Here is a 26,853-nt window from a genome sequence, read left to right as displayed (position 1 = left end):
CCAATACTTATACCATTGTACCTTAATATTTTTCCTTTATTAAAATGTGTGAAGAGGTATTAATCAAATGTGATGATGTAGTCAGGATCAAAAACATATTTCCCCCTTAATACCGAAAAATATTGTTTCATGAAATAATTCATTTATCAAAACCAAAATTAAAAATAATTTATAAATTGTGTGAATTTATACTTTCTTTATACCATACTTGTCTGTAGATGTGTAACCATTAAAAATAAAATTGAATATCATAAAATTATCCTTTGGAAAAATTAATTTAAATGTAGATTTCCTTAAACCATTTTGATGTGCGATTGCACTTATCCACAATTAACTAAATCAAGAAATAATTACTAAAGAAATATAGAAATATATGTTGTGTAGATAATATTTCATTATATATCTTAATATTGTAATAATTTAACTAATCTGTATATTTCTCCTAAAGACAAAGTTTTGTTTGTTTTTTTTTCTTGCATACAGAATTCTCATACATCAAACGTATCACATCACTCGCTTAGCAGCTGCTCATACACTCACCTGTCATGTCACTTAGACTGTGTCACATATAAGTTTAAAACAAATTCCACATACGAAGGTGTGATGAATACATGTATTTTAACCCAAATTATTATCCTAATTATCAATGCGCATTTTTTCAACTATTAAATTTAGTATCTTAATATTTCTTTGAATATTCCCCAAATACACATAACATAAAAATATATGTTGAATTAGCTATACTCTTGAAACTTTAGGTCTGAAAAAAAATTCCTTTGATTTGCAAAAGATGAAACCCCTTAAAAATTCTTTTCACTAAGTCTACAGGGACATGGTATACTTATTATTAGAGCAAGGTTCAGATATCACCTGCTGTAGTTTGTCATGTCAAGCCATGCGGCACACAGAAATGTTGTGAGTTCATTTTCCCCTTCACCGTTGAGGTCTGATGAACTCCCTCTTCTGGTGAAGGAGGGTAGTGAGGCTGATTGCCATGCACCTGGGCAGGATGATGATGACTGGGTGACGAGAGTTACTGACTGGATATAAGGCAGTCGACGCCCTTCTGCCTTGCTGGTGAACTCTCTGAGGGATTCTAGGAGTCCAGTCTGATTCCTGCTCCTCAAAAGCTAAGTTTTCTGCTCTACTTTTTGCATTTGTATTTTGGTTTTGTTTTGTATTGTTTTCCTTGATTTCTGCCATTCCCTGCTGGGGTGAGCTGAATTCCTTTTTGCTCTGTCTTCAGAAAATACCTGAGTGCTGATATAGTCTTTTTGAGGCCTAGCGTCTTCAGGGCTTTTTTCCCTATCAGCTGTTGGCTCTTGTTTTGATAGGGTTTTGGCGGATTACAGACAGCAGCTTTTCTATCCTGTCCTATCTAGTTAGCTTGGGCCCCATCATTTGCTCAGCCTATCTTTCTATCTGTGTGAGTGTTTTTTGGGGATCAGTCTAAATTTTTGAATTTCAAAAATAATTGTAAATTATTTTTTGCCTTGAAGCCTAACTCGTCAGGGAGCTCCGCGCAGCAGGTTAAAATTGTCATCTCTCTGCTGCGTGGCAAGCCCCAGGATTGGGCGTTTTCTTTGAAACCAGATGATCCTATTCTGACTAATGTGAACGCATTTGAAGCAAGATGAAAAAACACTCACACAGATAGAAAGATAAAAGTCCCCCTCTTGCAAGTTGAAGGAAATCCGCAAAAGTACAAAAATTCAGATCTGGCTGGCTCTCCAATGTAAAAACAATGCGTATTCTTGTAAAATACTCAGGACTTGTTACCAGATAAAAATGTAGTGGTTTATTTGGATTCTTCCATCAAAGAAAAGATTATTACAGAAAAACATAAAAATAGGTGCAGGGGAAGAGTCTTGAGGAGATCATTTGCATATTCCCAGTTCCTTCTGGGATAAGTGAAGAGTCTCTGCGAGCTCAACGATCACTGGGTTTCGGGCGTTGCAGCTGAAAAGAGGAAATCGGAAAACCAGGGGAAGAGTCTTGAGGAGATCATTTGCATATTCCCAGTTCCTTCTGGGATAAGTGAAGAGTCTCTGCGAGCTCAACGATCACTGGGTTTTGGCCTTTTGGCCGTTGCAGCTGAAAAGAGGAAATCGGAAAACCAGGGGAAGAGAATTTTGGCTCATCGTTTTTAAGAAATCTCAATATGGAAGCCATTTGGTGAGCTGCATTTCTTGCTACATGTTCACAGACTTACCAGTGGAAAAGCCAAACTTCACATGCCACAAATGCAAGCTTGTGTCCCTGTTGGAGGAAAAGTTGCAAAATCTCGAAGAGAGGTTAGCTACGTTGAAGATCATTAAAGAAGGTGAAGAGTTCTTAGACAGAGCAGAATTATCTCTTCATGTTACAGAAAGAGAAGAAATTTGAAGAGCACCTGAAGAAACAGAGGAATGGAAATATGTGACCCAGAGAAGCAGGAGGATCAGGAGGCAGTCAGCACCCATACTGCTCAGGAACCAGTACCAGGCTCTCGCGCAGGAAAACGATGAAGAAATACATCAGGATAAGACTTTGCCAACAAATAGCAACCTTGTACGCCTTCAGAGTCCTCCTGGATGGAGAAAGAAAAATGTTGTGAAGAAGAAACGGAGAGTGGTGGTCATGGGGGATTCCCTGTTGAGAGGAACAGAGGCCACTATCTGCAGACCGGATATAACTTCAAGAGAAATGTGCTATCTTCCAGGTGCAAAAATTAAAGATGTCTGACAGGATATCAGGACTCTTCAGATCTACAGATGACTACCCGTTCCTGCTACTACATGTGGGGACAAATGACACAGCAAGAAATGACCTGGAAACCATCTGCAGAGACTTTGTAGACTTAGGCAAGAAAGTGAAAGAACTGGGAGCGCAGGTGGTCTTCTCTTCCATCCTCCCAGTGGATGGCCATGGAACAAGGAGGAGGAATAAGATGAAGATGCAGGTGAACAACTGGCTACGTCCATGGTGCCGTCAGCAACGATTTGGATTTATGGATCACGGAGTGAATTACCTTTACGATGGACTACTTGCTAGAGATGGGGTGCACCTTACGAAGACTGGAAAACATGTATTTGGAAGTCACCTTGCTACACTTGTAAGGAGAGCTTTAAACTAGAACAACATGGGAAGGGAAGCAAAAGACCAGAAAAAGCCATACACCTGACAAATGCTATTGAGAACTCTGCTATTAGAAGTGGAAAGGAAGAACAAAGACAAAAGAATCTAATTAATAAAAATATTGGAGAAAGAGAAACCAATCACAAACTAAAATGTTTCTATACTAATGCACAAAGCATGGGCAACAATCAAGGAGAATTGGAACTACTAACGCAGAAAAAGAAATATGATGTCATTGGAATCACTGAAACTTGGTGGGACAATACACATGATTGGAATACAAGACTAGAAGGATACAACTTATTTGCAAGAAACAGACTTGATAAACGAGGAGGAGGTGTTGCATTGTATGTTAGAAACGCGTATATCTGCACAGAGATTGAAGCTTCAGAGACTGGGAGTTCTGTGGAAACTGTTTGGGTAAGAATACAAGGACAGAACAATAGAAAGGACACCATTTTAGGCATTTACTACAGGCTGCCTGTGCAAGCTGAAGATATGGATGAACTCTTTATGCATCAAATGGCCAAGTTCTCCAAAAAAAATGACATAGTTGTCATGGGAGATTTCAACTATCCAGACATTTGTTGGGAATCTCTCTCAGGCAAAACTAACAGGTCAAGGAAATTCTTATCCTCTCTTGATGACAACTTTATCTTCCAAAAGGTAGGGGAGAAAACAAGGCGAACTGCTACCTTGGATCTAATCTTTATAAACAGGGAGGAAATGGTTGAGGAGGTAAAAGTGGCTGGGACCCTAGGAGGTAGCGACCATGCTATTTTAGAATTTTGGATAACTAGAGGAGGAAGACCTGTGAAGACTCAGACGTCAAGGTTAGATTTCAGAAAGGCAGATTTTAAGGGATTCAGAAAGAGAATTGGAGGGATCCAATGGCTGGATATCCTTAAAGACAAAAATGTCCAGGAAGGATGGGAAATCTTGAAAAATGAAATTCTCAAAGCACAATTGTTAACAATTCCGAAAAGAGGGAAGAATAGGAAGCATTTAAGGAAGCCAGGATGGATGAACACAGAACTTAAGCACATGCTAAAAAGGAAGAAAAAAATGTTTATAAAATGGAAAGAGGGAGGCATATCTAAAGAAGAATATAATGCTGTCTGCAGAACCTGCAGGGCACAAATCAGATTATCTAAAGCTGAAAATGAATTGAGGCTTGCAAGAGATGTCAAAAGCAATAATAAAGGATTTGGGGGATATGTCAAAAGTAAAAGAAAAGTCAAAGATGCTATAGGATTTTTACTGGATGAAAATGATGAAATGGTAAGACAGGATGTTGAGAAGGCCGAACTTTTAAATTCCTATTTTGCATCTGTTTTCTCTCAGAAAGGAAATGTAACATCAACTGTTATTCACTGTCCTATTAAGGGAATAGAAGAATCCAGGATATCTATAAACAGAAAGATAGTGAGGAAACACTTAACTAACCTAAATGAATTCAAGTCTCCAGGTCCAGATGAATTACACCCCAGAGTACTGAAGGAGATAGCAGAAGAAATTTTTGAACCCCTCTCCCCCTCTCCATAATCTTTGAAAATTCTTGGAGAACAGGAGAAGTCCTAGAAGACTGGAGAAGAGCAAATGTTGTTCCTATCTTCAAAAAGGGTAAGAAGGTGGACCCAGGCAACTATAGGCCGATGAGTCTGACTTCTATACCAGGAAAGATCTTTGAACAAATTATTAAACAACATGTATGTCAGTTCCTGGATAAGAATGAAGTGATTAAACAGAGTCAGCATGGGTTTGTAACTAATAAGTCATGTCAGACTAACTTAATTTCCTTCTATGACGGAATCACTGATTGGGTGGATCAAGGAAATGCTGTAGATATAGTATATCTTGACTTCAGCAAAGCATTTGACAAAGTATCTCATACAATCCTTATTGAAAAAATGACTAAGTATGGAATGGACAAGGCAACTGTTAGGTGGATTCATAACTGGCTTAGTGATCGGACCCAAAGAGTGGTCGTAAATGGCTGCACATCCAGTTGGAAGAATGTCTCAAGTGGGGTACCACAGGGCTCTGTCCTGGGCCCTGTATTGTTCAACATCTTTATCAATGATTTAGATGAAGGAATTGAGGGTAAACTGATTAAATTTGCTGATGACACAAAGCTAGGAGGGATAGCTAATACTAGAGAAGAGAGAGAGAGGATTCAAAAAGATATAAATAAACTGGAGAAGTGGGCAGCAACTAACAGAATGGTTTTTAATAGGGAAAAATGCAAAGTACTACATCTGGGCAATAAAAATGAAAAAAAGCATATACAGAATGGGAGGAATAGGGCTAAGCAACAGCACATGTGAAAAAGACTTGGGTATACTAATAGATCACAGACTGAATATGAGTCAACAGTGTGTTGCAGCAGCAAAAAAGACAAATGCAATTCTAGGATGTATTAACAGAAGCATACAGTCTAGATCACGTGAAGTCATTATTTCCCTCTACTCCTCTTTGGTCATACCTCATCTGGAATATTGTGTCCAGTTTTGGGCACCACATTTTAAAAAAGACATCAACAAACTGGAGCAAGTTCAGAAAAGAGCGACCAGAATGGTGACCGGAAAGGTTGCAGGATTTGGGAATGTTTAGTTTGCAAAAGAGAAGACTGAGAGGAGACTTAATAGCTGTCTACAAATATCTAAAGGGCTGTCACATTGTAGAAGGATCAACTTTATTCTCATTTGCACAAGGAAAGACTAGAAGCAATGGGATGAAACTGAATGGGAGGAGACACAGATTAGATATTAGAAAAAACTTTTTGACAGTTAGAGTGATCAATGAGTGGAACAAGCTGCCACAAGAAGTGGTGAGTTCTCCTTCAATGGAAGTCTTCAAACAGAGGCTGGACAGACATCTGACTGGGTTGATTTAGTGAATCCTGCTTTGAGCAGGGGGTTGGACCAGATGGCCCAGGAGGTCCCTTCCAACTCTACGATTCTATGATTATAAAGAGATTGTCCATTTGTTCATAGTAAAACTTATATCCTTCTTTCTCTGGATCCCACATGGCAAATGGCGTCTGTCTCTCTGTTAAGAGCTTTTCTTGAAGTTACATACCAGCTGTGTCCGAGCAAGTATGACTCCTCAAGTGTGTCTCATGGTGGTGAAGGAAGGAGAGAGCAACCCCTAGAGTAAGCCCCCACCATATACACTCACTGGCCACTTTATTAGGTACACCATGCTAGTAAGGGGTTGGACCCCCTTTTGCCTTCAGAACTGCCTCAATTCTTCGTGGCAGAGATTCAACAAGGTGCTGGAAGCATTCCTCAGAGATTTTGGACCATATTGACATGATGGCATCACACAGTTGGCGCAGATTTGTCGGCTGCACATCCCTGATGCGAATCTCCCGTTCCACCACATCCCAAAGATGCTCTATTGGATTGAGATCTGGTGACTGAGGAGGCCATTTGAGTACAGTAAACTCATTGTCATGTTCAAGAAACCAATCTGAGATGATTTGAGCTTTATGACATGGCGCATTATCCTGCTGAAAGTAGCCATCAGATGTTGGGTACATTGTGGTCATAAAGGGATGGACATGGTCAGCAACAATACTCAGGTAGGCTGTGGCGTTGCAACGATGCTCAATTGGTACCAAGGGGCCCAAAGAGTGCCCAGAAAAAATTCCCCACACCATGACACCACCACCACCAGCCTGAACCGTTGATACAAGGCAGGATGGATCCATGCTTTCATGTTGTTTACGCCAAATTCTGACCCTACCATCCGAATGTCGCAGCAGAAATCGAGACTCATCAGACCAGGCAACGTTTTTCCAATCTTCTACTGTCCAATTTCGATGAGCTTGTGCAAATTGTAGCCTCAGTTTCCTGTTCTTAGCTGAGAGGAGTGGTACCCAGTGTGGTCTTCTGATGCTGTAGCCCATCTGCCTCAAAGTTCGACGCACTGTGCGTTCAGAGATGCTCTTCTGCCTACCTTGGTTGTAACGGGTGGCAATTTGAGTCACTGTTGCCTTTCTATCAGCTCGAACCAGTCTGCCCATTCTCCTCTGACCTCTGGCATCAACATGGCATTTCCGGCCACAGAACTGCCGCTCACTGGATTTTTTTTCTTTTTCGGACCATTCTCTGTAAACCCTAGAGATGGTTGTGCGTGAAAATCCCAGTAGATCAGCAGTTTCTGAAATTCTCAGACCAGCCCTTCTGGCACCAACAATCATGCCACGTTCAAAGGCACTCAAATCACCTTTCTTCCCCATACTGATGCTCGGTTTGAACTGCAGGAGATTGTCTTGACCATGTCTACATGCCTAAATGCACTGAGTTGCCGCCATGTGATTGGCTGATTAGAAATTAAGTCTTAACACACAGTTGGACAGGTGTACCTAATAAAGTGGCCAGTGAGTGTATATCCATCTGTTAGAGCACGTGCTCTATATATATGGAGTTGACCTTTACCATAAGCTAATCCTACATACAGTATGTAGTGGAGTTGACATTTAACATGAGCTAAACATGCTAAAATAACACATGCAGTGTCAGCAGAAGGCACGGTTCAGTACAGAACTGAGTGTAATAAGAATACAACTCCATAACTAATATAAATCCATAACTAATAATATTTAACACTCATAAATCACTTAACCATCTGCTCACTCTTTCTATCCTCCTTCTCCTAGTCGCAGGAAATATCTCTCCCAACCCTGACCCCTCATGTTATAGTAAGTCGAACCCCTCAACTGCTACTCTCAGAAACCCCTCAAATCTCATTAATGTTCCCTGCATGCCTTAAGTCTCTTTTAATTGTGCCCTTTGGAATTCTCGCTCAGTGTGTAATAAACTCTTCTTCATCCATTACTTTTTCCTTTCTGATTCTCTTAACCTTCTGGCTCTTACTAAAACCTGGATCCAGCAGTCAGACACCACCGCTGCTGCTGCTCTTTCAGCACGGTGGCTCAGTGGTTATTGGGTCCTGGGTTCAAATCCGACCAAGGACAACATCTGCAAGGAGTTTGTATGTTCTCCCCGTGTTTGCGTGTGTTTTCTCCTGGCACTCTGGTTTCCTCCCACATTCCAAAGACATACTGATAGGGAATTTAGATTGTGAGGCTCATTGGGGACAGCGATGATCATGTGTGCAAACTGTAAAGCGCTGTGGAATATGTTAGCGCTATATAAAAATAAAGATTATAAAAATAAAGATTATTACCCCAAGATCGGACAACAGAGCAGGTGGAGGCGTTCTGCTCCTATCACCCAAATGTAAAACTGTTACACCAATGCCTCCACCTTGTGTCAGTCATTGCACTGGTTACCCATCCACTCCAGAATTGAATACAAACTTATTACTCTCACCCACAAAGAGCTCCACAGTTCAGCACCACCCTACATCTCCTCCCTCGTCTCAGCCTACCACCCTACCGGTACCCTCCGTTCTGCTAATGACCTGAGGTTAACATACTCAATAATCAGAACCTCCCACTCTTCAAGACTTCTCACGTGCTGCGTCTGTTTTTTGGAATTCACTACCCAGGATAATCGTGCCCTAGAAAACACATTTCTTCAGACTGGCCTACCGCCTCAACACATTAATCTAACTGTCCCTGTGTTGCCCATTCAATATTTTTACCATAACCAGGTTCCTCGTATCATGTTCTCACATGCTTTATGCATTTAATAGCCCTCTGTGTCTGTACTGTTACATATTCTGGCTGATAACCGGTTCAGGCAGCATTACATGAACACCCGATTCTTACATTATGGCAGGTCCATACAATCAGGGCAGTTGTTACCATCCACCTTTCGTGTCTCCCTTTTTTCCTCATAGACTGTAAGCTTGCGAGCAGGGCCCTCATTCCTTTTGGTCTCTGTTATAATCTATGTGATTATTGTTATGCTGTAATGTCTATTGTCTGTACAAATCCCCTCTGAAATGTAAAGTGCTGCGGAATATGTTGGTGCTATAGAAATAAAATTGTTATTACTATTATTATAGGGCCGGCCTATGTAGAACAATATAGCGGCTACAGTATCTTCATGTGTTATAGTTATTACCATCGTAGAAAAAACAAGTGCATTTACTTAAAGGCAGTTAGAAATTTATTTATAATGACCTTTTTTTTAATCTTTTTATCTATTCCCAGAATACCCCATCAATGGGGCTCTCCTTCTTATCCGTAGGATAGGCAACAGTATATAATCAGTGTGGGTTCGGTTCCAGACACCCACATCAATCAACTGATACAAAGAGCAGAAGTAGAAGAGCCGCCATCACAGAACTATACAGTAAGTTCGGTGATCACGGAAAGTTTTGCTTAAGTCTATTAAAGGCACAGAGTCCCTTTTGACAAAGAGGTCCTTCATACTTGGCGGTCGTCCATAAACCACTTCCTGGACAATCGAAGCCAGAAGATTGATGTGTCCACCAGCTTTATATTGGAAGTCCTACATCCTCAATATAAATAACTATCTAAAATGGAAACTGAAACTGCGGGGTCCTCATGTGCTACCAGGTATCAAAGCATCCAAAAGTGTAACCTAGAAGAAAGAAAAAGTAGACGGGGTCATACACTCATGCCAAAACATCAAGTGGACAGGTATATCCATCTTCTGAAATAACGAGATTGACTCCTATATCTGTGAAGATCTGATCTTTCTAGTCGTCCAAATCCCCTATATGGGGTATAATGATGAAATGTATAATGAATAGTTTTGTCTTCATGACCCACCAGTAGAGGGAGCTCTCTGCATGCTGTTCTATTTAGTTTAACCCCTCTCGACAATTTGTATATTTTTTTTTTTATATTTTTGGGAATTGTTTTTATAGCATACATAGTGTGGTTAAAATGACCTGGCAATGTGATTCTCCTCATCAGTACAATTACGGCAATACCAAACTTGTCGATTTTCAACATTTTTTTTTATTTTAGTGATGAAACTTTATTTAAAAAAAAAAAATTAAATTGTATTTTTTTTCCTGTAATGTTTTCAGTCAATGAGGCTGTGTGAAACCTCGTGTGTTTTGTTTTTTTTTTTTTCATATGGATGAGCTGACGTTTTTATTAATACCATCTTGGGATAGATATGACCTTTTGATCACGTTTCATTGTGTTTTTTTGCAACTGTAGCTAATAAAAAATAAAAATAATATACATGAATGATAGCCTTCGGCTGCACAGGAACTCTTCCCTGACTTCTCAGATGCCCCGGTATGCATGCTTATGGTCAGGAATAAGCAGCTGCTCATCTCCCGGTGGTCACCTCTATAATTTATACGGACTGGCTTATACCCTGACTTCTCTATTTGTAAAATATAGCGCACGAGATACTCACATCCACTGCTATTGATACAGATTAAAATCGCCCACCGTCGCATAGGCAGGATCATCTGCAGATAAGGAAGGAACACGGAAAATAATCTCTGCATTGTGGTCAGAGGCTGTTATATCCTATACACAGACTGAAATCGGGGGACAATCAATATGGCTGCCATTACATCACCAGGCTCATCACCCAGCTTTTCCACAACTCTGAACAACACATCCGCCTAGCTATGAGGGAATATGAGACTAAATAACTGGGTAGAGTCCCTTTAGCACCCTGGTATGTATGACCATGTGGCCGCAGTGCTCAGTTAGGCTAGTTTCACATTAGAGTTTTTTTGCGCAGCGCATCGGGCGCATAAAAAACGCAAAGAAAAACGCAAAACAAACGCGCGTTTTTTTAACGTCAAGCGCACGCTGATGTGTCAAAAAAACGCAGCGTTGTTTGAGTTTTACATGCGTTTTTGCATGCGTTTGTGTTTTTTATGCACATGCGTTTTTCGGTGTGACATTTTTTCCATTGTCTAGAGAACATTCTAGACTTGTTTAACTCAAAAACGCATGCGCAAAAAAACGCAAGCTTGCGCAAGACCATGCGCACGCATGCGTTCCCATAGACTTCAATGTGTTCTTTTTGCGCATTCTGTGCGCAAGCGTTTTTTTTGCCGAGACAGGGCGCACCAAAAAATGCAACATGTTGCGCCTGGCGCGCCTGGCGCGAAAGACAAAAAAACGCATGCGCACGAAAACGCAAGTGTGCGCAAGACCATGCGCACATCATGTCAAACATAGGTGCGCAGTGCGCATGCGCACGGGTGCGCACGATGCGCTGCGCACAAAAGCGCTAATGTGAAACCAGCCTTACTGAGGCTCACACCATTAATCCATATGATCACAGCCTAGAAGAATGGGGATACTTTGACACACAATGCAAATATATGATCTTTCGAGGTCTTACCTGGCGCTGTGCTGGGCGTCTGCAATGGACCTCGCCTGCAAAATATACCATCGAAAATGAGAACGTGTATAAGGAAGAGACGGTTATTGTAACAGATACATAGAACAGATACCCAATCATGTCTGTATCATAGCTGTGTGCCCGATGGAATGATGACAGATCGTTTATCTAGGTATTACAAGAAGGGGTACAGGGCAATGACACTGCGACTTGGGGTACAGGATAATGAAACTGACACTTGGGGTACAGAACAATGGCGCTGACACTTGGGGTAAAGGACAATGACACTGGGAGCACAGGACAATGACACTGGGAGCACAGGACAATGACACTGGGAGCACAGGACAATGACACTGACACTGGTAACACAGGACAATGACACTGACACTGGGAGCACAGGACAAAGACACTGACACTGGGAGCCCAGGACAATGAAATGCTGACACTTGGGGTACAGGACAATGACACTGACACTGGGAGCACAGGACAATGACACTGGGAGCACAGGACAATGACACTGGGAGCACAGGACAATGACACTGACACTGGTAACACAGGACAATGACACTGACACTGGGAGCACAGGACAAAGACACTGACACTGGGAGCCCAGGACAATGAAATGCTGACACTTGGGGTACAGGACAATGACACTGGGAGCACAGGACAATGACACTGACACTGGTAACACAGGACAATGACACTGACACTGGGAGCACAGGACAAAGACACTGACACTGGGAGCACAGGACAATGACACTGGGAGCACAGGACAAAGACACTGATACTGGGAACACAGGACAATGACACTGGGAGCACAGGACAATGACACTGGGAGCACAGGACAAAGACACTGACACTGGGAGCACAGGACAATGACACTGGGAGCACAGGACAATGACACTGACACTGGGAACACAGGACAATGACACTGGGAGCACAGGACAATGACACTGACACTGGGAGCACAGGACAATGACACTGGGAGCACAGGACAAAGACACTGACACTGGGAGCACAGGACACTGACACTGGGAGCACAGGACAATGACACTGGGAGCACAGGACAATGATACTGGGAGCACAGGACAAAGACACTGATACTGGGAACACAGGACAATGACACTGGGAGCACAGGACAATGACACTGACACTGGGAGCACAGGACAAAGACACTGATACTGGGAACACAGGACAATGACACTGGGAGCACAGGACAATGACACTGACACTGGGAGCACAGGACACTGACACTGGGAGCCCAGGACAATGAAATGCTGACACTTGGGGTACAGGACAATGACACTGACACTGGGAGCACAGGACAATGACACTGGGAGCACAGGACAAAGACACTGACACTGGGAGCCCAGGACAATGAAATGCTGACACTTGGGGTACAGGACAATGACACTGACACTGGGAGCACAGGACAATGACACTGGGAGCACAGGACAAAGACACTGATACTGGGAACACAGGACAATGACACTGGGAGCACAGGACACTGACACTGGGAGCACAGGACAAAGACACTGACACTGGGAGCCCAGGACAATGAAATGCTGACACTTGGGGTACAGGACAATGACACTGACACTGGGAGCACAGGACAATGACACTGACACTGGGAGCACAGGACAAAGACACTGATACTGGGAACACAGGACAATGACACTGGGAGCACAGGACAATGACACTGACACTGGGAACACAGGACAATGACACTGACACTGGGAACACAGGACAATGACACTGACACTGGGAGCACAGGACAAAGACACTGACACTGGGAGCCCAGGACAATGAAATGCTGACACTTGGGGTACAGGACAATGACACTGACACTGGGAGCACAGGACAATGACACTGGGAGCACAGGACATTGACACTGACACTGGGAGCACAGGACAATGACTCTGACACTGGGAGCACAGGACAATGACACTGACACTGGGAGCACAGGACAAAGACACTGACACTGGGAGCCCAGGACAATGAAATGCTGACACTTGGGGTACAGGACAATGACACTGACACTGGGAGCACAGGACAATGACACTGACACTGGGAGCACAGGACAAAGACACTGATACTGGGAACACAGGACAATGACACTGGGAGCACAGGACAATGACACTGGGAGCACAGGACACTGACACTGGGAGCACAGGACAATGAAATGCTGACACTTGGGGTACAGGACAATGACACTGACACTGGGAGCACAGGACAATGACACTAACACTGGGAGCACAGGACACTGACACTGGGAGCACAGGACAATGAAATGCTGACACTTGGGGTACAGGACAATGACACTGACACTGGGAGCACAGGACAATGACACTGATACTGGGAGCACAGGACAATGAAATGCTGACACTTGGGGTACAGGACAATGACACTGACACTGGGAGCACAGGACAATGACACTGACACTGGGAGCACAGGACAAAGACACTGATACTGGGAACACAGGACAATGACACTGGGAGCACAGGACACTGACACTGGGAGCACAGGACAATGACACTGGGAGCACAGGACACTGACACTGGGAGCACAGGACAATGAAATGCTGACACTTGGGGTACAGGACAATGACACTGACACTGGGAGCACAGGACAATGACACTAACACTGGGAGCACAGGACACTGACACTGGGAGCACAGGACAATGAAATGCTGACACTTGGGGTACAGGACAATGACACTGACACTGGGAGCACAGGACAATGACACTGATACTGGGAACCCAGGACAATGACACTGACAGTTGGGGTACAGGACAATGAAATGCTGACACTTGGGGTACAGGACAATGAAATGCTGACACTTGGGTACAGGACAATGAAATGCTGACATCTGGGATACAGGACACTTCACATTCAGTAACACACAAGATAATATCACACAGGGTGCAGCGTGGGGCTCACCTTATCACCGGTGTTGTGCTCCTGGGGCCATTATAGAAGTTCTCATACTGAATGGAAGCTAAAAAAAAAACAAAAGCATTTAAAGCTGTGCTGCTGGCTTGTACTTGTGGTTCGCTACTAATTCTGTGATAAATATAACCCAATTTAGGTCACCGTGACGTGGTGGGATGGTTTTTGCATTTTTTTTAATCAAAATTACGTTAACCAAGTAGCCTATATTATTTTCATGCACGATCTAGGGTTTTTTTTCCACGTGGCAACCCCTATAACGGCTCTTTAGAGACGCACCTGGAGGTTTATCTCCTGTTTTGTGGCCTTCTGTAAAGTGTTCTATATCTTTCTCAATGTTGCAGCCTTCCAGTGCTCTCCGGACTTCTTCACACATCTAGATGGAAAAGATCCGCATGTGAGGAGGTGAAGAAGAATTCGCATATCACCACAGTTACTTTCCTTCCCTCAGCCAATGCATTTGCTGTTTCGTGCATCTATAGAAGTTAATGTCTCTCTAGAGAAATCACGAGAGAGTAGCCTTGTAAATCGCATATCCACATTATAGACTTACCCCATCGGTGGTGACACACTCCTGAGACAGCTGATTGACGTGTGTCCACACTGCGTTCCTGTAATAGTTTATTCTTTCCCACTCCTGATTCTCAAAGAACTAGAAACCAAGATGGATAAATCACCATCACCATATGCAGAACACAACCATCAATACAAATCGAATATCTATCTAATGCCTTGTAAGAAAAATGGATCCTCCGACTGATAACGTTCACTAATGAGATCCCTATGCTGTGTTGTAAGCTGCTTACTAGTGATGGGCGAACGTGCTGGGATAAGGTGTTTTCTGAGCATACTTGTGTGATAACCGAGTGTGTTCTGCGTGCTCGAATAATATGTTCCAGTCCCCATGGCTGCATGTCTCGTGGCTGTTCGATACATGTAGGGATTTCCTGTTTGTTAGGAAATCCCTGCATGTGTTGCTGCTGATGAACAGCCATGAAGACATGCAGCTCTGGGGACTGGAACATATTATTTGAGCACACCGAAGACACTCTAATAGCACCCGAGCATGCTCAGATAACACCTTATCCCAGCATGTTCGCTCATTCCTCATTTAGTTCATTTTTATTTCCTCCCTCAACATGATTTCAGTTTATATTTTTTATGAATCTGTACAGATTATGGGTAACATAAAAGGTAGAAAAAGTTCTGAAATGATTCTTCTTGGTATGATTTTTTTTACATGAAAAAATGGCATCTTTATTAGGGTATGTATCTATCTAATCTACACTGCTCAAAAAAATAAAGGGAACACTTAAACAACAGACTATAACTCCAAGTAATTCAATCTTCTGTGAAATCAAACTGTCCACTTAGGAAGCAACACTGATTGACAATCAATTTCACACGCTGTTGTGCAAGTGGAATAGGCAACAGATGGAAATTATTGACAATTATCAAGACACCCTCAATAACGGAGTGGTTCTGCAGGTGAGGACCACAGACTACATCTCACTACCAATGCTTTCTGGCTGATGTTTTGGTCACTTTTGAATGTTGATTGTGCTTTCACACTCGTGGTAGCATGAGATGGACTCTACAACCCACACAAGTGGCTCAGGTAGTTCAGCTCATCCAGGATGGCACATCAATGCGAGCTGTGGCAAGAAGGTTTGCTGTGTCTGTCAGAGTAGTGTCCAGAGGCTGGAGGCGCTAACAGGAGATAGGCCAGTATACCAGGAGCTGTGGTGGGGGCTGTAGGAGACCAAAAACCCAGCAGCAGGACAGCTACCTCCGCCTTTGTGCAAGGAGCACTGATAGAGCCCTGCAAAATGACCTCCAGCAGGCCACAAATGTGCATGTGTCTGCACAAATGGTTAGAAACCGACTCCATGAGGATGGTCTGAGGGCCCGACGTCCACAGATGGGGGTTGTGCTCACAGCCCAACACCGTGAAGGACCCTTGGCTTTTTCCACAGAACACCAGGATTGGCAAACTCACCACTGACGCCATGTGCGCTTCACGGCAGGTTCACACTGAGCACATGTGATAGACGTGATAGAGTCTGGAGACGCCGTGGAGAGCGATCTGCTGCCTGCAACATCGTTCAGCATGTCCGGTTTGGCAGTGGGTCAGTAATGGTGTGGGGTGGCATTTCTTTGGAGGGCCGCACAGCCCTCCCATGTGCTCGCCAGAGGTAGCCTGACTGCCATAAGGTGCCGAGAAGAGATCCTCAGACCCCTTGTGAGACCATAATCTGGGGCGGTTGGCCCTGGGTTCCTCCTAATGCAGGACAATGCCAGACCTGATGTGGCTGGAGTATGTCAGCAGTTTCTGCAAGATGAAGGCATTGAAGCTATGAACTGGCCCGCCCGTTCCCCAGACCTGAATTCTATTGAGCACATCTGGGACATCATGTCTCGCTCCATCCACCGTCACGTTGTACCACAGACTGTCCAGGTATTGGCGGATGCTTTAGTCCAGGTCTGGGAGGAGATCCCTCAGGAGACCATCCACGGCCTCATCAGGAGCATGCCCAGACATTGTACAGTAGGGAGGTCATACAGACACGTGGAGGCCACACACACTACTGAGCATATTTTCCTTGTCATGAGGCATTTCTACTGAAGTTGGATCAGCCTGTAATTTGATTTTCCACTTTGATTTTGAGTATCATTCCAAATCCAGACCTCCATGGGATATTCATTTTGATTTACATTGATAATTGTTATGTTTTATTATTCTGAACACATTCCACTATGCAATGAATAAAAATTTGCAACTGGAATATTTCATTCAGAGATATCTAGGATGTGGTATTTTAGTGTTCCCTTTATTTTTTTGAGTAGTGTATTTTCACACAGTGACATAACATAAAAAATTTAGTGGCGATCAAAATTTTTTTTTTTACATTGTTTGGGGAGAATTTTTTTGTAATTGTGGTACGGTAACGGGACTTTTTTATCATTTGGAAGTTGGAATAAATTATTTTTTATTATTTATATATTTTTTTAATGCAAAGTCTTTTGAAAAAAGTGTACAAACGTTTTCTAGGAGTGCTAACAAATTGTCTGGTAGGTGTGGGTCCCAGCTCTGGGACAAGTATCTCTTGAAAAAGGGGTCTCCAGGAATGGAGCGGTGGTCACGCACGTGCAGTTTTCGCCATTCAATCTTATGGGAATACAAAAACCCAAACATTTGACAAGCACACTCCTATATAAGTGAATGAAGCAAGCTACGCATGCATAGCCACCTCTGAACAAGTCGTTCAGGGCAAGATACAACCTTTTTCTAAAGACAGGAGAAGGTCCCTATACCATAAATGTCTGAGATTGGACAAATGTTCCAAGGTTGTCATACACATTAGAGCCACATTTTCTTTGTCAATTTTGTCAAATCTCCTGTTACACCGTGGTACATTCACCTCCACACGTGGCGCACGCTGGATCCACCCGCAGCCCCACAGTTCATAGGAAGTAAGTACTTGTTCATGACTCATTCAGGTGTCACCACGGGATATAGTCAGCCAGCGCAGGTGTAATATAATTTGTTATAGATTTAAATATGCCCCATCCTTTGTACCTATGAAATATAAGCCTATGAGTCCATGGGTAAATTGGCTGCAAGTTCTCAAATTTGCACTGAGATTTGTTTCTGCAGAATATGCAACAAATTTCATAAGACCCCCATGTCATGCTCCTGGATTTGATCCCTTGAACTTGTGTTTTGTGGTCAGCTTCTTTCTGCCGAGACACACCTTTTCTCTGGGTGTTTGAGCTCTGTTTTCTAGCTGCAGTCTGTCTAGCTTATCACACGTGTTTTTATTTGTCCACCTATCACCTTTTGGGTGCAGCTTTATATTTTGTCCCCCAGAGGACATTTCCTGCTGGTGATAGATTGATTTAGATATTCTGACTGTCATGATCTGACAGTTTTAAATTGCACTGGGTGAACTTTTTTTACTTTGGAAAGTTCCAAGGTGTCTTGACTGTCCCCGGTGGTGGTTAGTGGTATTGCACTTTAGGTTTTTGTGCACGTAATTATGTATCAGGTGTGACACCCTATAAAGGTGTGGTAGGGGTGTGCAATCACTGCCTGTGATATTGTGAGATTGGTTTCACTCTGAGTTTGAGAGCCTGGTGGAAGGATGGAGCTGGAGAGGAGTCCTGTGCAGCTTAGCCAGGGGGGAAGAGTGTCAGCTATGGTGTCTGGACGAAGGGCTGGCATGGCGTGGTGGGGTCGCAGTGATGGTGTCAGCGGGAAGTGTCTGCATGGACTGGTGGAGTGGCGACTATGGAGAGTGGCACTCACCATGTGGGACTTGGCTGCTGAGCTGGACTCAAGCATGCTTGACTTCGTGTCAGAAGCTGAACTCATCCTTGGGACTCTGTTACTAAGCAGCTGTAACTGGTGGTGGACTCTGCTCCAAGGCTGCACTAAGGTGAAGGATCCTGTTATGGTGATGGATCCGGGTGGAGGAGAAGACGCACGCAGGTGGTGGGCTCTGTTGCTAGGAGCGCACGCAACAGAGCAAAGCTAAGTGGTGTTTCCCCTGTATTGTCTCTTTCCTCATGTGTGTTATTAGTGCAGTGGTGGGATTAGTCTCCGCACCGACCCATTCCCTAGTGAGGGTTTAGGGTCAGGGTGAGCAAGGGCGTTAAGGTACGCGTGCGGCGACAGGTGCGGAGCCTGTATAGGGAATGTAAGGAGTGCAGGGACACTGGCTCAGGGGAGCTTAGGAGGTCTCCACGTCCCCCATTCCCTATCGCAGGGCCCACCATTGTTAAAGTATCCCAGGTTCCCCCTTTATTATTTAAATTCGCCTTACTGGAGGCGGGGTTTCCAGAATTATTGTATAACTTGTAATACCTAAATTCGCCAGGTGGAGGCGGCGTATCTACCGGCACGTTTTATTATTTAAATGCGCCCCACTGGAGGCGGTGTATCCAGGGTCACGTGTGTCACATGGGTTCGCCTTGCGGAAACATCTGCGTCCAGACACACGTGACCATGACACTGACATTGTTTTGATGTTTAGAGCCAGTCTGTGAGCTTTGAGCTAAGGATTTTCACCTTGCTGTTTCTTTCCTATACTTTGCACCTCACTTTTGTTTATCTTTAGTAAGTAGGCAGTATATTTAGCAGTACTTGCTTTATTCTTTGTTTGGTATTTCATTATTTCCTTTACTCACTCTGGAATCTTTCCTTTGTTCAGCACACTTCTCCTCTTGTAGGTAATTCACACTCTGCTCTGCCCTCCGGTTCTTTAGGAGGTACATGAAGCAATTCAACAGCCTTTTTAGGTAGTTATGTCAGAGTTACCATCTCCTGTGACGAAGTCAGCTTACGCTGAGTCGTTTTCTTTAGAGTGGACCCTCTGGGTCGTGGCACCCACCCATCTAGGGCGAGCTAACCTTGTGAGGAACCACCCCCTATACAGGGAGTGTCAGGGGCAAGGCCAAGGGGGTGAGCCACCATGACTGCTGGAACCAGACGGCCGGCTCAGGTAGACACTAAGTACGAGTGTCTGACGACAAAGGACATGCAGGAAACAAGACATGACAAGACATGAATTCAAGGTATCTTCATTAAGGCAAACTCAGGGTTACATCAGGTGCAAGACGTGATAACAGGAAAGCACAGCAAGGTGCGTGCGAGGGCACGCCAAGGTCCATGGCATGGTACATGCCTGGTGGCATGCCTGGGTACAGGCAAGGGCTCAATGGCATCGGACTCCGGACAGCTGGCAACAATCGACAGGATCAGGGCATCAGGCTGCAGACATCAGCTCCGGACATCAGGCCGCAGTCATCAGGCTTACAATCTCTGGCAGCGATCGGCAGGTTCCGGGTATCCGGCAGGCAAACCAGGGTTCAGGCAAGGAGGCACGACAGATCTCCAGACATGGTGCGTATTAGGGAACACACCAAGGTCCAAGGCAAGGTTCCAGGCAGGGTGCGTGCTAGGGGCACACCAGGGTCCAGGGCAAGGTGCAAGGCAAGGTGCGTGTGTAGGGGACACGCCAGGTTCAAAGTACAAAACACGGTGCGTGTGTAGGGGACACGCCAGGGTTCAAAGTTCAAAGTACAAGACATGGTGCCTGTGTAGGGACACGCCAGGGTTCAAGATCCAAGGCAAGGTCCTGCGCGTGCCGAGGGACACGCCAGGGTCAGGGTTCAAGGCAAGGTCCTGCGCGTGCCGAGGGACTCGCCAGGGTTAGGGTTCGAGGCAAGGTCCTGCGCGTACCGAGGGACACGCCAGGGTCAGGTTCAAGTCAGGGTGTGTGCTAAGAGACACGCAAGGGTTCAGGCTAAGGCAAGGGCCTGCGCATGCTCGGAGGCACGCCAGGGTACAGGCTGGGGCCTGTGGTGCAAGAGAGCACGACAGGGTACAAGCTAGGGCCTGTGTGTGCAAGAGGGCATGACAGGGTATAGGCTAGGGCCTGTGCGTGCAAGAGGGCATGACAGGGTACATGGCAAGACCTGCGCGTACTTTTACAGAAGCATGGGGAGGTATGCCAAGGGGCAGGCTAGGGCCTGCGCGTGCTATTAGAGAAGCACGCAAAGCACAGTGCAGAGACAGCGTGTGTGCAAGGAAGCACAGAGAGCACAGCTGGGGCACTCGCTAGCTGGTCGGGCTGAGGCACAGACAGACGGGCAAGACTGAGGCGAACCCAGCTGAGGCATAACAGGTGACACAGCTGTCACTGGCCGACGAGCACGGCTGAGGCACAAGCAGGCGGGCACGGCTAGGGCGGGCACGGCTGAGGCACAGACAGGAGGCTAGGAAGGCCAAGCGCATGCAAAGGGCACACGAAGAAACAAGGCAAGGCAAGAAACAAGGCAAAGCTAGACAAGGTACGGAACAAGGAGCGGAACGTAGGCAGAAGCACAGAGCGGGGTCAGAGAGAGTAAAGGACTAGCAGCGGAGCGTAGGCCGAAGCCCAGAGCCGGGTCAAGGGAGAACCTTGAGACTAGCCATGAAATGTGTTAGAGAGCACGATAGGACAGAGTCTAGCAGCGGAGCGTAGGCCGAAGCCCAGAGCCGGGTAAAGGCAGAACCTGGAGACTAGACATGGAATGTGCAAGAGAGCACCATAAGACAGAGTACGGAAAACCAGGCAGAGACAGAGAACGTGGAAGTACTACAAGGCTCAGAATAGCAAAGGCCAGACATGGCGAAACAGGCAAGGCAGAGAACAAAGGAAGTACTACAAGGCAAAGCATAGCAAGGACAAGACATGGCGAAAACAGGCAAAGGCAGAAAACATAGGAAGTACTTCAAGTCAAAGCATGGCAAGGACAAGACATGGCGAAAACAGGCAAAGGCAGAGAACATAGAAAGTACAACAAGTCAAAGCATAACAAGGACAAAACACGGCACGAGAGACAACACAAGACATGGCATGGGACAAGAGGCAGAGTACAAGCACAGAGTGTGTGCAGAGACGCACTACAGGGCAGAGTGCAGGGGCACAGAATACAGAGAGCGACCAAGCAGACCAAGCAGCCATGCAGGGAAGCAACACGATACTCAGGCCCCGACCATAGGAAGGGGCGGTCTGATATAGGGCATTAGCACCTGCACTTCCGGGTCAGGACCCGGAGAGGACTTCCGGTTCAGATCCTCCAGGATCATAGAGAGCATTGCTAGATCAGACTGGGCTGGACCATAGAGAAGGTCACATGATAAGGGGCACCAGGAACACAGAGAGGATTGCTGCAGGCAGAGCAGAGACGGTTGGTCACACAGCAACGGCGTATAGCCATGAGGTAAAACACACATGCGCAGTGGCAGGCAGCCATGAGATGAGGCACGTGTGCACACTGCTCCAGGCATCTTGCAGCACAGAAGTCACTAAGTGCGTGTGCACACTGCTTCCAGGGATCTTGCAGCATAAGACATAACGGGCATGATAGTTCAGTGCACGTGCACACTGCTCCAGGAGTCATGTGGCATACCAGACATGGCGGGCATGATAGTTCGGTGCGCGTGCACACTGCTCCAGGGGTCATGCGGCATAACAGACATGGCGGGCATGACGTCTCCTAGTCAGTGGTTAGTGCTATCTCTGTACCCACAGGCACGCACAGCGGAGTCAGGATATCTAGTCTGTATAAGAACCGGCAGGGTCATTTGCATTTTTTTTTACGTGTATAACCTTTTATTCCTGAGTGACTTACTACACAGGCATAACACCCCATGTGTGAACATGTTCTTGCGGTGTGTACGTCAGAACTATCAATGAAAGTACATTACCATACAAGCCATAATGTGCTCCTTCTGCCAGTCTTCCCGTACTCTGTCCAGCTGAATAACATTTTGCTGGTATGTTTTATCTATAATAAATTAAGGTAAAGAGTCTTTATGATCAATCCCATGATTGGCTAAAAGGCCAGACAGACTTGCATACATGTAGAAAGTATAAGAATGAAAGCCTGGCTCTGCTGGGGTCAGGGTCATTATTATAGAGTGCAGCGGTATCACTGGCGCTGAGGCCTATGGAGGCTCAAAAGACCTTCTGCGCCAATAGAAACCAGTTCCATAAATGGCAGGTAGGGACCTAGGTACAGAATGTGCATTGGGCTCGAGAGAAGCGATCTCAATGTAACACCTAAAGGGCCCCTAAAGATCACTGTCTTCAATAGCATTAATCTTCTCATACGGGGCAAAGCCACCTTTGTGCCCCCTTTTGCTTCAGGACCTGTGTGCGACTGCAACCCCTGCACCCACTTGTAGCTCCCAAGCATCATATTTTGCATTGCAAACTGCAAACATTATTAAATATACTTTGGGCCTGATGAGACTGGTGTACTTAATTTCGAAATCCCTATCTGTATGTCTCCTTAATCCTGATATTAAGATGATAATTTTATAAGTCAAATTAAAGAGCAAAAGAGCTGACTGGTAGCTAATCAATTTCCACCCACTGAGCCTGACTGACCACTGCAGCTTGTTTTGTGCATTGTGAGATTTCTACAGCAGGGAGGAGGGACATTGAGAAGCTGTCAATAAGGCTAACTGGGTGGAGATTCGTCAGTAGGGAGGAGCTATTAATCAGACTAGATGGGCGTAGATTCAACAGCAGTAGGGAGGAGGGACACTGAGGAGTTGTAAATCAGACGATGTGGGTGAAGACTCGGCAGCAGGGAGGAGCAACACTGAGGAGCTGCCAATCAAGTCAGGTGGGAGGATATTAAGCAGCATGAAAGAGGAACATTAAGAAGATGTCAATAAGGCTACCTGGGTGGAGATTCATCAGTAGGGAGGAGCTATTAATCAGACTAGATGGGCGTAGATTCAACAGCAGTAGGGAGGAGGGACACTGAGGAGTTGTAAATCAGACGATGTGGGTGAAGACTCGGCAGCAGGGAGGAGCAACACTGTGGAGCTGCCAATCAAGTAAGGTGGGACGACATTAAGCAGCATGAAAGAGGAACATTAAGAAGCTGTCAATAAGGCTACCTGGGTGGAGATTCATCAGTAGGGAGGAGCTATAATTCAGACTAGGAGGAGAATCAGCAGCAGTAGGAAGGAGGGACACTGAAGCATTATTAATAGGACTAGGTGGGTGGAGATTTTGCGATAAGAAGGCAGACCACTGAGGAGCTGCCAAACAGGCTAGGTGCAATGAGAGATGTCAATCAAACCAGGTGGGAGGATATTAAGCAGCATGAAAAAAGAACACTGAGGAGCTGTCAATCAGGCTAGGTGAGAGAAGATTCAGCAGCATGGAGGAAGGACACTGAGCAGCCTATGGTTTTTCACAGTTAGTATACCAGCTACATCAGGTCTAAGAGAAAAATGTAATAATGTCTGCAGTTTGCAATGTCAAATCTGATGACTGTTCTGTTGTGAGGCCTACAGAACACTACAACTCCTCAGCGCGGCACATCTAGGTAAGGAGAGACTCCAAACACAACTATCGTATGCGTATAATAATGGCTTACCGGCATCTTCTGCTGTCACCTTTGAATGAGCCAGTTTTGCATAAATCTATATAAGATAACAAGAAACAAGTTTATAACACAGGTCTACAGGCAAATCCTAGAAATAAGAAGGGTCCTACTTTTTTTTCTTTTGCCACTGCAGATTTTAGTCTCTAAAAGCTGGATGACATTAACCCCTTGCTGCTCCAGGCTGGCTTCAGATGACACTACGATTTACACGATATATTGCAATACTGAAGCATTGACGTGTATGGTATAAGCTATCAATCCTGGGTTCATGTTCCCTTTGAAGACTAAAAAAATAGTGTAAAAAAAAATAAAAATAAAAAAAAATAATAGCAGGGGTATATCTACCAATAGCGAGATGTGTATTTTATAGCAGATTGGTACGGACCAGTTTAACTAAAACTTAACTTTTAATCAACCTTTAAAAACATATATCAACAAAAAGTGCCATACAAAGTGCTCGTGCTGAAGTGATTAAAAATTGTTCAATGCCGCCTGAAATCACCCATGTAGGACAATGGGGCACTCGTTATATCATTTTATACCTTATTTACAACAGCCTCTAAGTGTTGCGTACGTATCGGGCCTCAGTCCCTAAACCCAGATATAATGAAGAATAGCCTATAGCCCCACATATGAATTGTCCTTTTATGGTTATTGCTGTTTTCTAGGCTCTAATACAGTCCGTATAGGACATTAGTATACAAAAAAGTGAGCCACTGTACATATATCGAACACCCTCAGAAAGAAAATGTATAGAGTCTCCTTTAGATTACTGACCACAAATCTCCTTTCTAGTGTATGAATAGATCATGTACTTATCTCAGATATCGTTGCTTTCCATGGTGATACCCGAATACTGCTCACAGCTAGGGGGCTCCACATGTCAGCGAATCGCTGGGTAGCTCGATTCCCTCTGTATATCTTCCAACGCGTTTCATCTACCACAAATTCATCAGGGGAGTAGTGGCATTTAGTCCGGTGGCATTGCGCGCCATATCGCGCTCTCATTATCTTTTATATACATTCAGAAGTCCCGCGGTCTATCCCTATTTCCGGACGCCGGGGCTGGCACTTCCGGTTTTCATCTTACTCAGGCCCCTAGATTCCTCTCCTGCCCCACTTCCTGGGCATGTCTAAGGGACGAAAACGTCACATCCGGTGACGCGTATTGACCAGATCATGTGCCCCACTTCCTGGGTTCGTCTGAGTATCGGTAGCGTCACATCCGGTATAGACAGCGATGTAAACACATCGCGTTCATGTGACTCGCCCGTGCCCATAGCAACCAGACGCTGTTGTGCATATCTATATAGCGTTAGGCATCTCGTTCTATAGAGTGGGGCTCGGGCTGGAAAAATTATACATCTATTCCCATTTAGATATAACCAATATCGGTGGCTTAGAGACGTGTATAATTACAAAAAATCAGCAAAACCATTTTCTATTTTTTACTGATAAACCCAAACAAGGGACATTTTCAGTGCATTCCTGAATCCAAAAATTTTTTTACACCATATTCAAAATACAAAACGTATGATTAAACTTTCCAGAGGAAAAAATATCTACCAGATTATAATAGTAAATAGTCAATTGGTTAATAGGTGTTGCATGGTATATACTGGGCACCACGGACCTTTTTGGGAAGGATAGAGAAGGGTGCTCACTAGAACTTACCCTATTATACCCTCTCTATATGTCACCTACCTAACGCGGAGGTTGGCACCCTAATTCCTGCGCAAGTGGCGCCCCCACTCAACGGCGGCTCTCCCTATACTTTGATGGCCCTATTAAAGTACTCCCTACAAGAAGGAAGAATAGGTGAGAAGTTCATTAAGTCCCTTGGGATGTACTGTTCGTAGTGAGAAGATCCAGAAAGTTTCTCTCTGAAGGATTCGCTTATCCCAGTCTCCTCCCCTTTGATTTTTTGGGTCTTTTTCAATGCCTATGAAACTGACAGCCTTAACATCCCCGTTGTGGGCCTGGTTGATGTGATTCGCCACTGGTGTGTCTCGTTTGTTTATGATGTCCCTGTGGTGCTCTCCCACTCTCACTCTGAGCTCTCTCACTCTCACTCTGAGCTCTCTCTTGGTTTTACCAACATATTCTAAACTGCATCTACAGGTAATCTTATACACAACTCCAACCGATCTGCAATTGATAAACTGTTGTATAGGAAAAGTTCTTCTTGTGACACTACTACGAAAAATAGTGTCCTGTGTAATTGATGCACAATATTTGCAGTTGCCACACTTATAACACCCTTTGGGTTGGGTACCCAGCCAGGTAGGCCTAGTATTAGTGTTTAAGGAAAAATGGCTACGGACTAGTCTATCCTTGATGGAACGACCTTTTCTGAACGTAATTTGTGGGGTACCAGGTAAAATCCCTAGAAGGTCTTGATCCATGAGGAGAATTGGCCAATGCCGTTTCATAATTTCCCTCAAGTCATTGGATCCATTAGAGTATTTTGTTATAAATCTGATCGTTCCTTCGTCTGTGTTTTTCTGTTTTGGGATTAATAGCTCTTTTCTATCTCTGACTGCAGTGGTCTTAAATGCCTCCT

At 44.7% G+C, this 26,853-nt stretch overlaps 1 protein-coding gene across 1 annotated transcript in view; it reads right to left on the bottom strand.

Moving 5' to 3' along the window:
* Positions 1 to 9,180: 9,180 nt before the first annotated feature.
* The window catches only part of PSTPIP2 (proline-serine-threonine phosphatase interacting protein 2), an 87,945-nt gene continuing 70,272 nt past the window's right edge, over positions 9,181 to 26,853 (bottom strand). Inside the window, exons 8-15 of the mRNA XM_073589778.1 lie at positions 24,282 to 24,327; positions 22,591 to 22,670; positions 14,887 to 14,985; positions 14,613 to 14,709; positions 14,325 to 14,382; positions 11,385 to 11,419; positions 10,437 to 10,491; positions 9,181 to 9,641 (exon numbers count right to left, since the gene is read on the bottom strand). Coding sequence (XP_073445879.1) covers positions 10,445 to 10,491; positions 11,385 to 11,419; positions 14,325 to 14,382; positions 14,613 to 14,709; positions 14,887 to 14,985; positions 22,591 to 22,670; positions 24,282 to 24,327 — 462 coding nt within the window. The 3' untranslated portion in view covers positions 9,181 to 9,641; positions 10,437 to 10,444. The remainder of the gene's footprint in view (positions 9,642 to 10,436; positions 10,492 to 11,384; positions 11,420 to 14,324; positions 14,383 to 14,612; positions 14,710 to 14,886; positions 14,986 to 22,590; positions 22,671 to 24,281; positions 24,328 to 26,853) is intronic.

This window comes from Dendrobates tinctorius, unplaced genomic scaffold (assembly GCF_039654945.1).
Source record: "Dendrobates tinctorius isolate UK_male_01 unplaced genomic scaffold, ASM3965494v1 ptg000113l, whole genome shotgun sequence".
Taxonomy (NCBI): Eukaryota; Metazoa; Chordata; class Amphibia; order Anura; family Dendrobatidae; genus Dendrobates; species Dendrobates tinctorius.
This window is presented reverse-complemented; position numbering and strand designations above follow the sequence as displayed.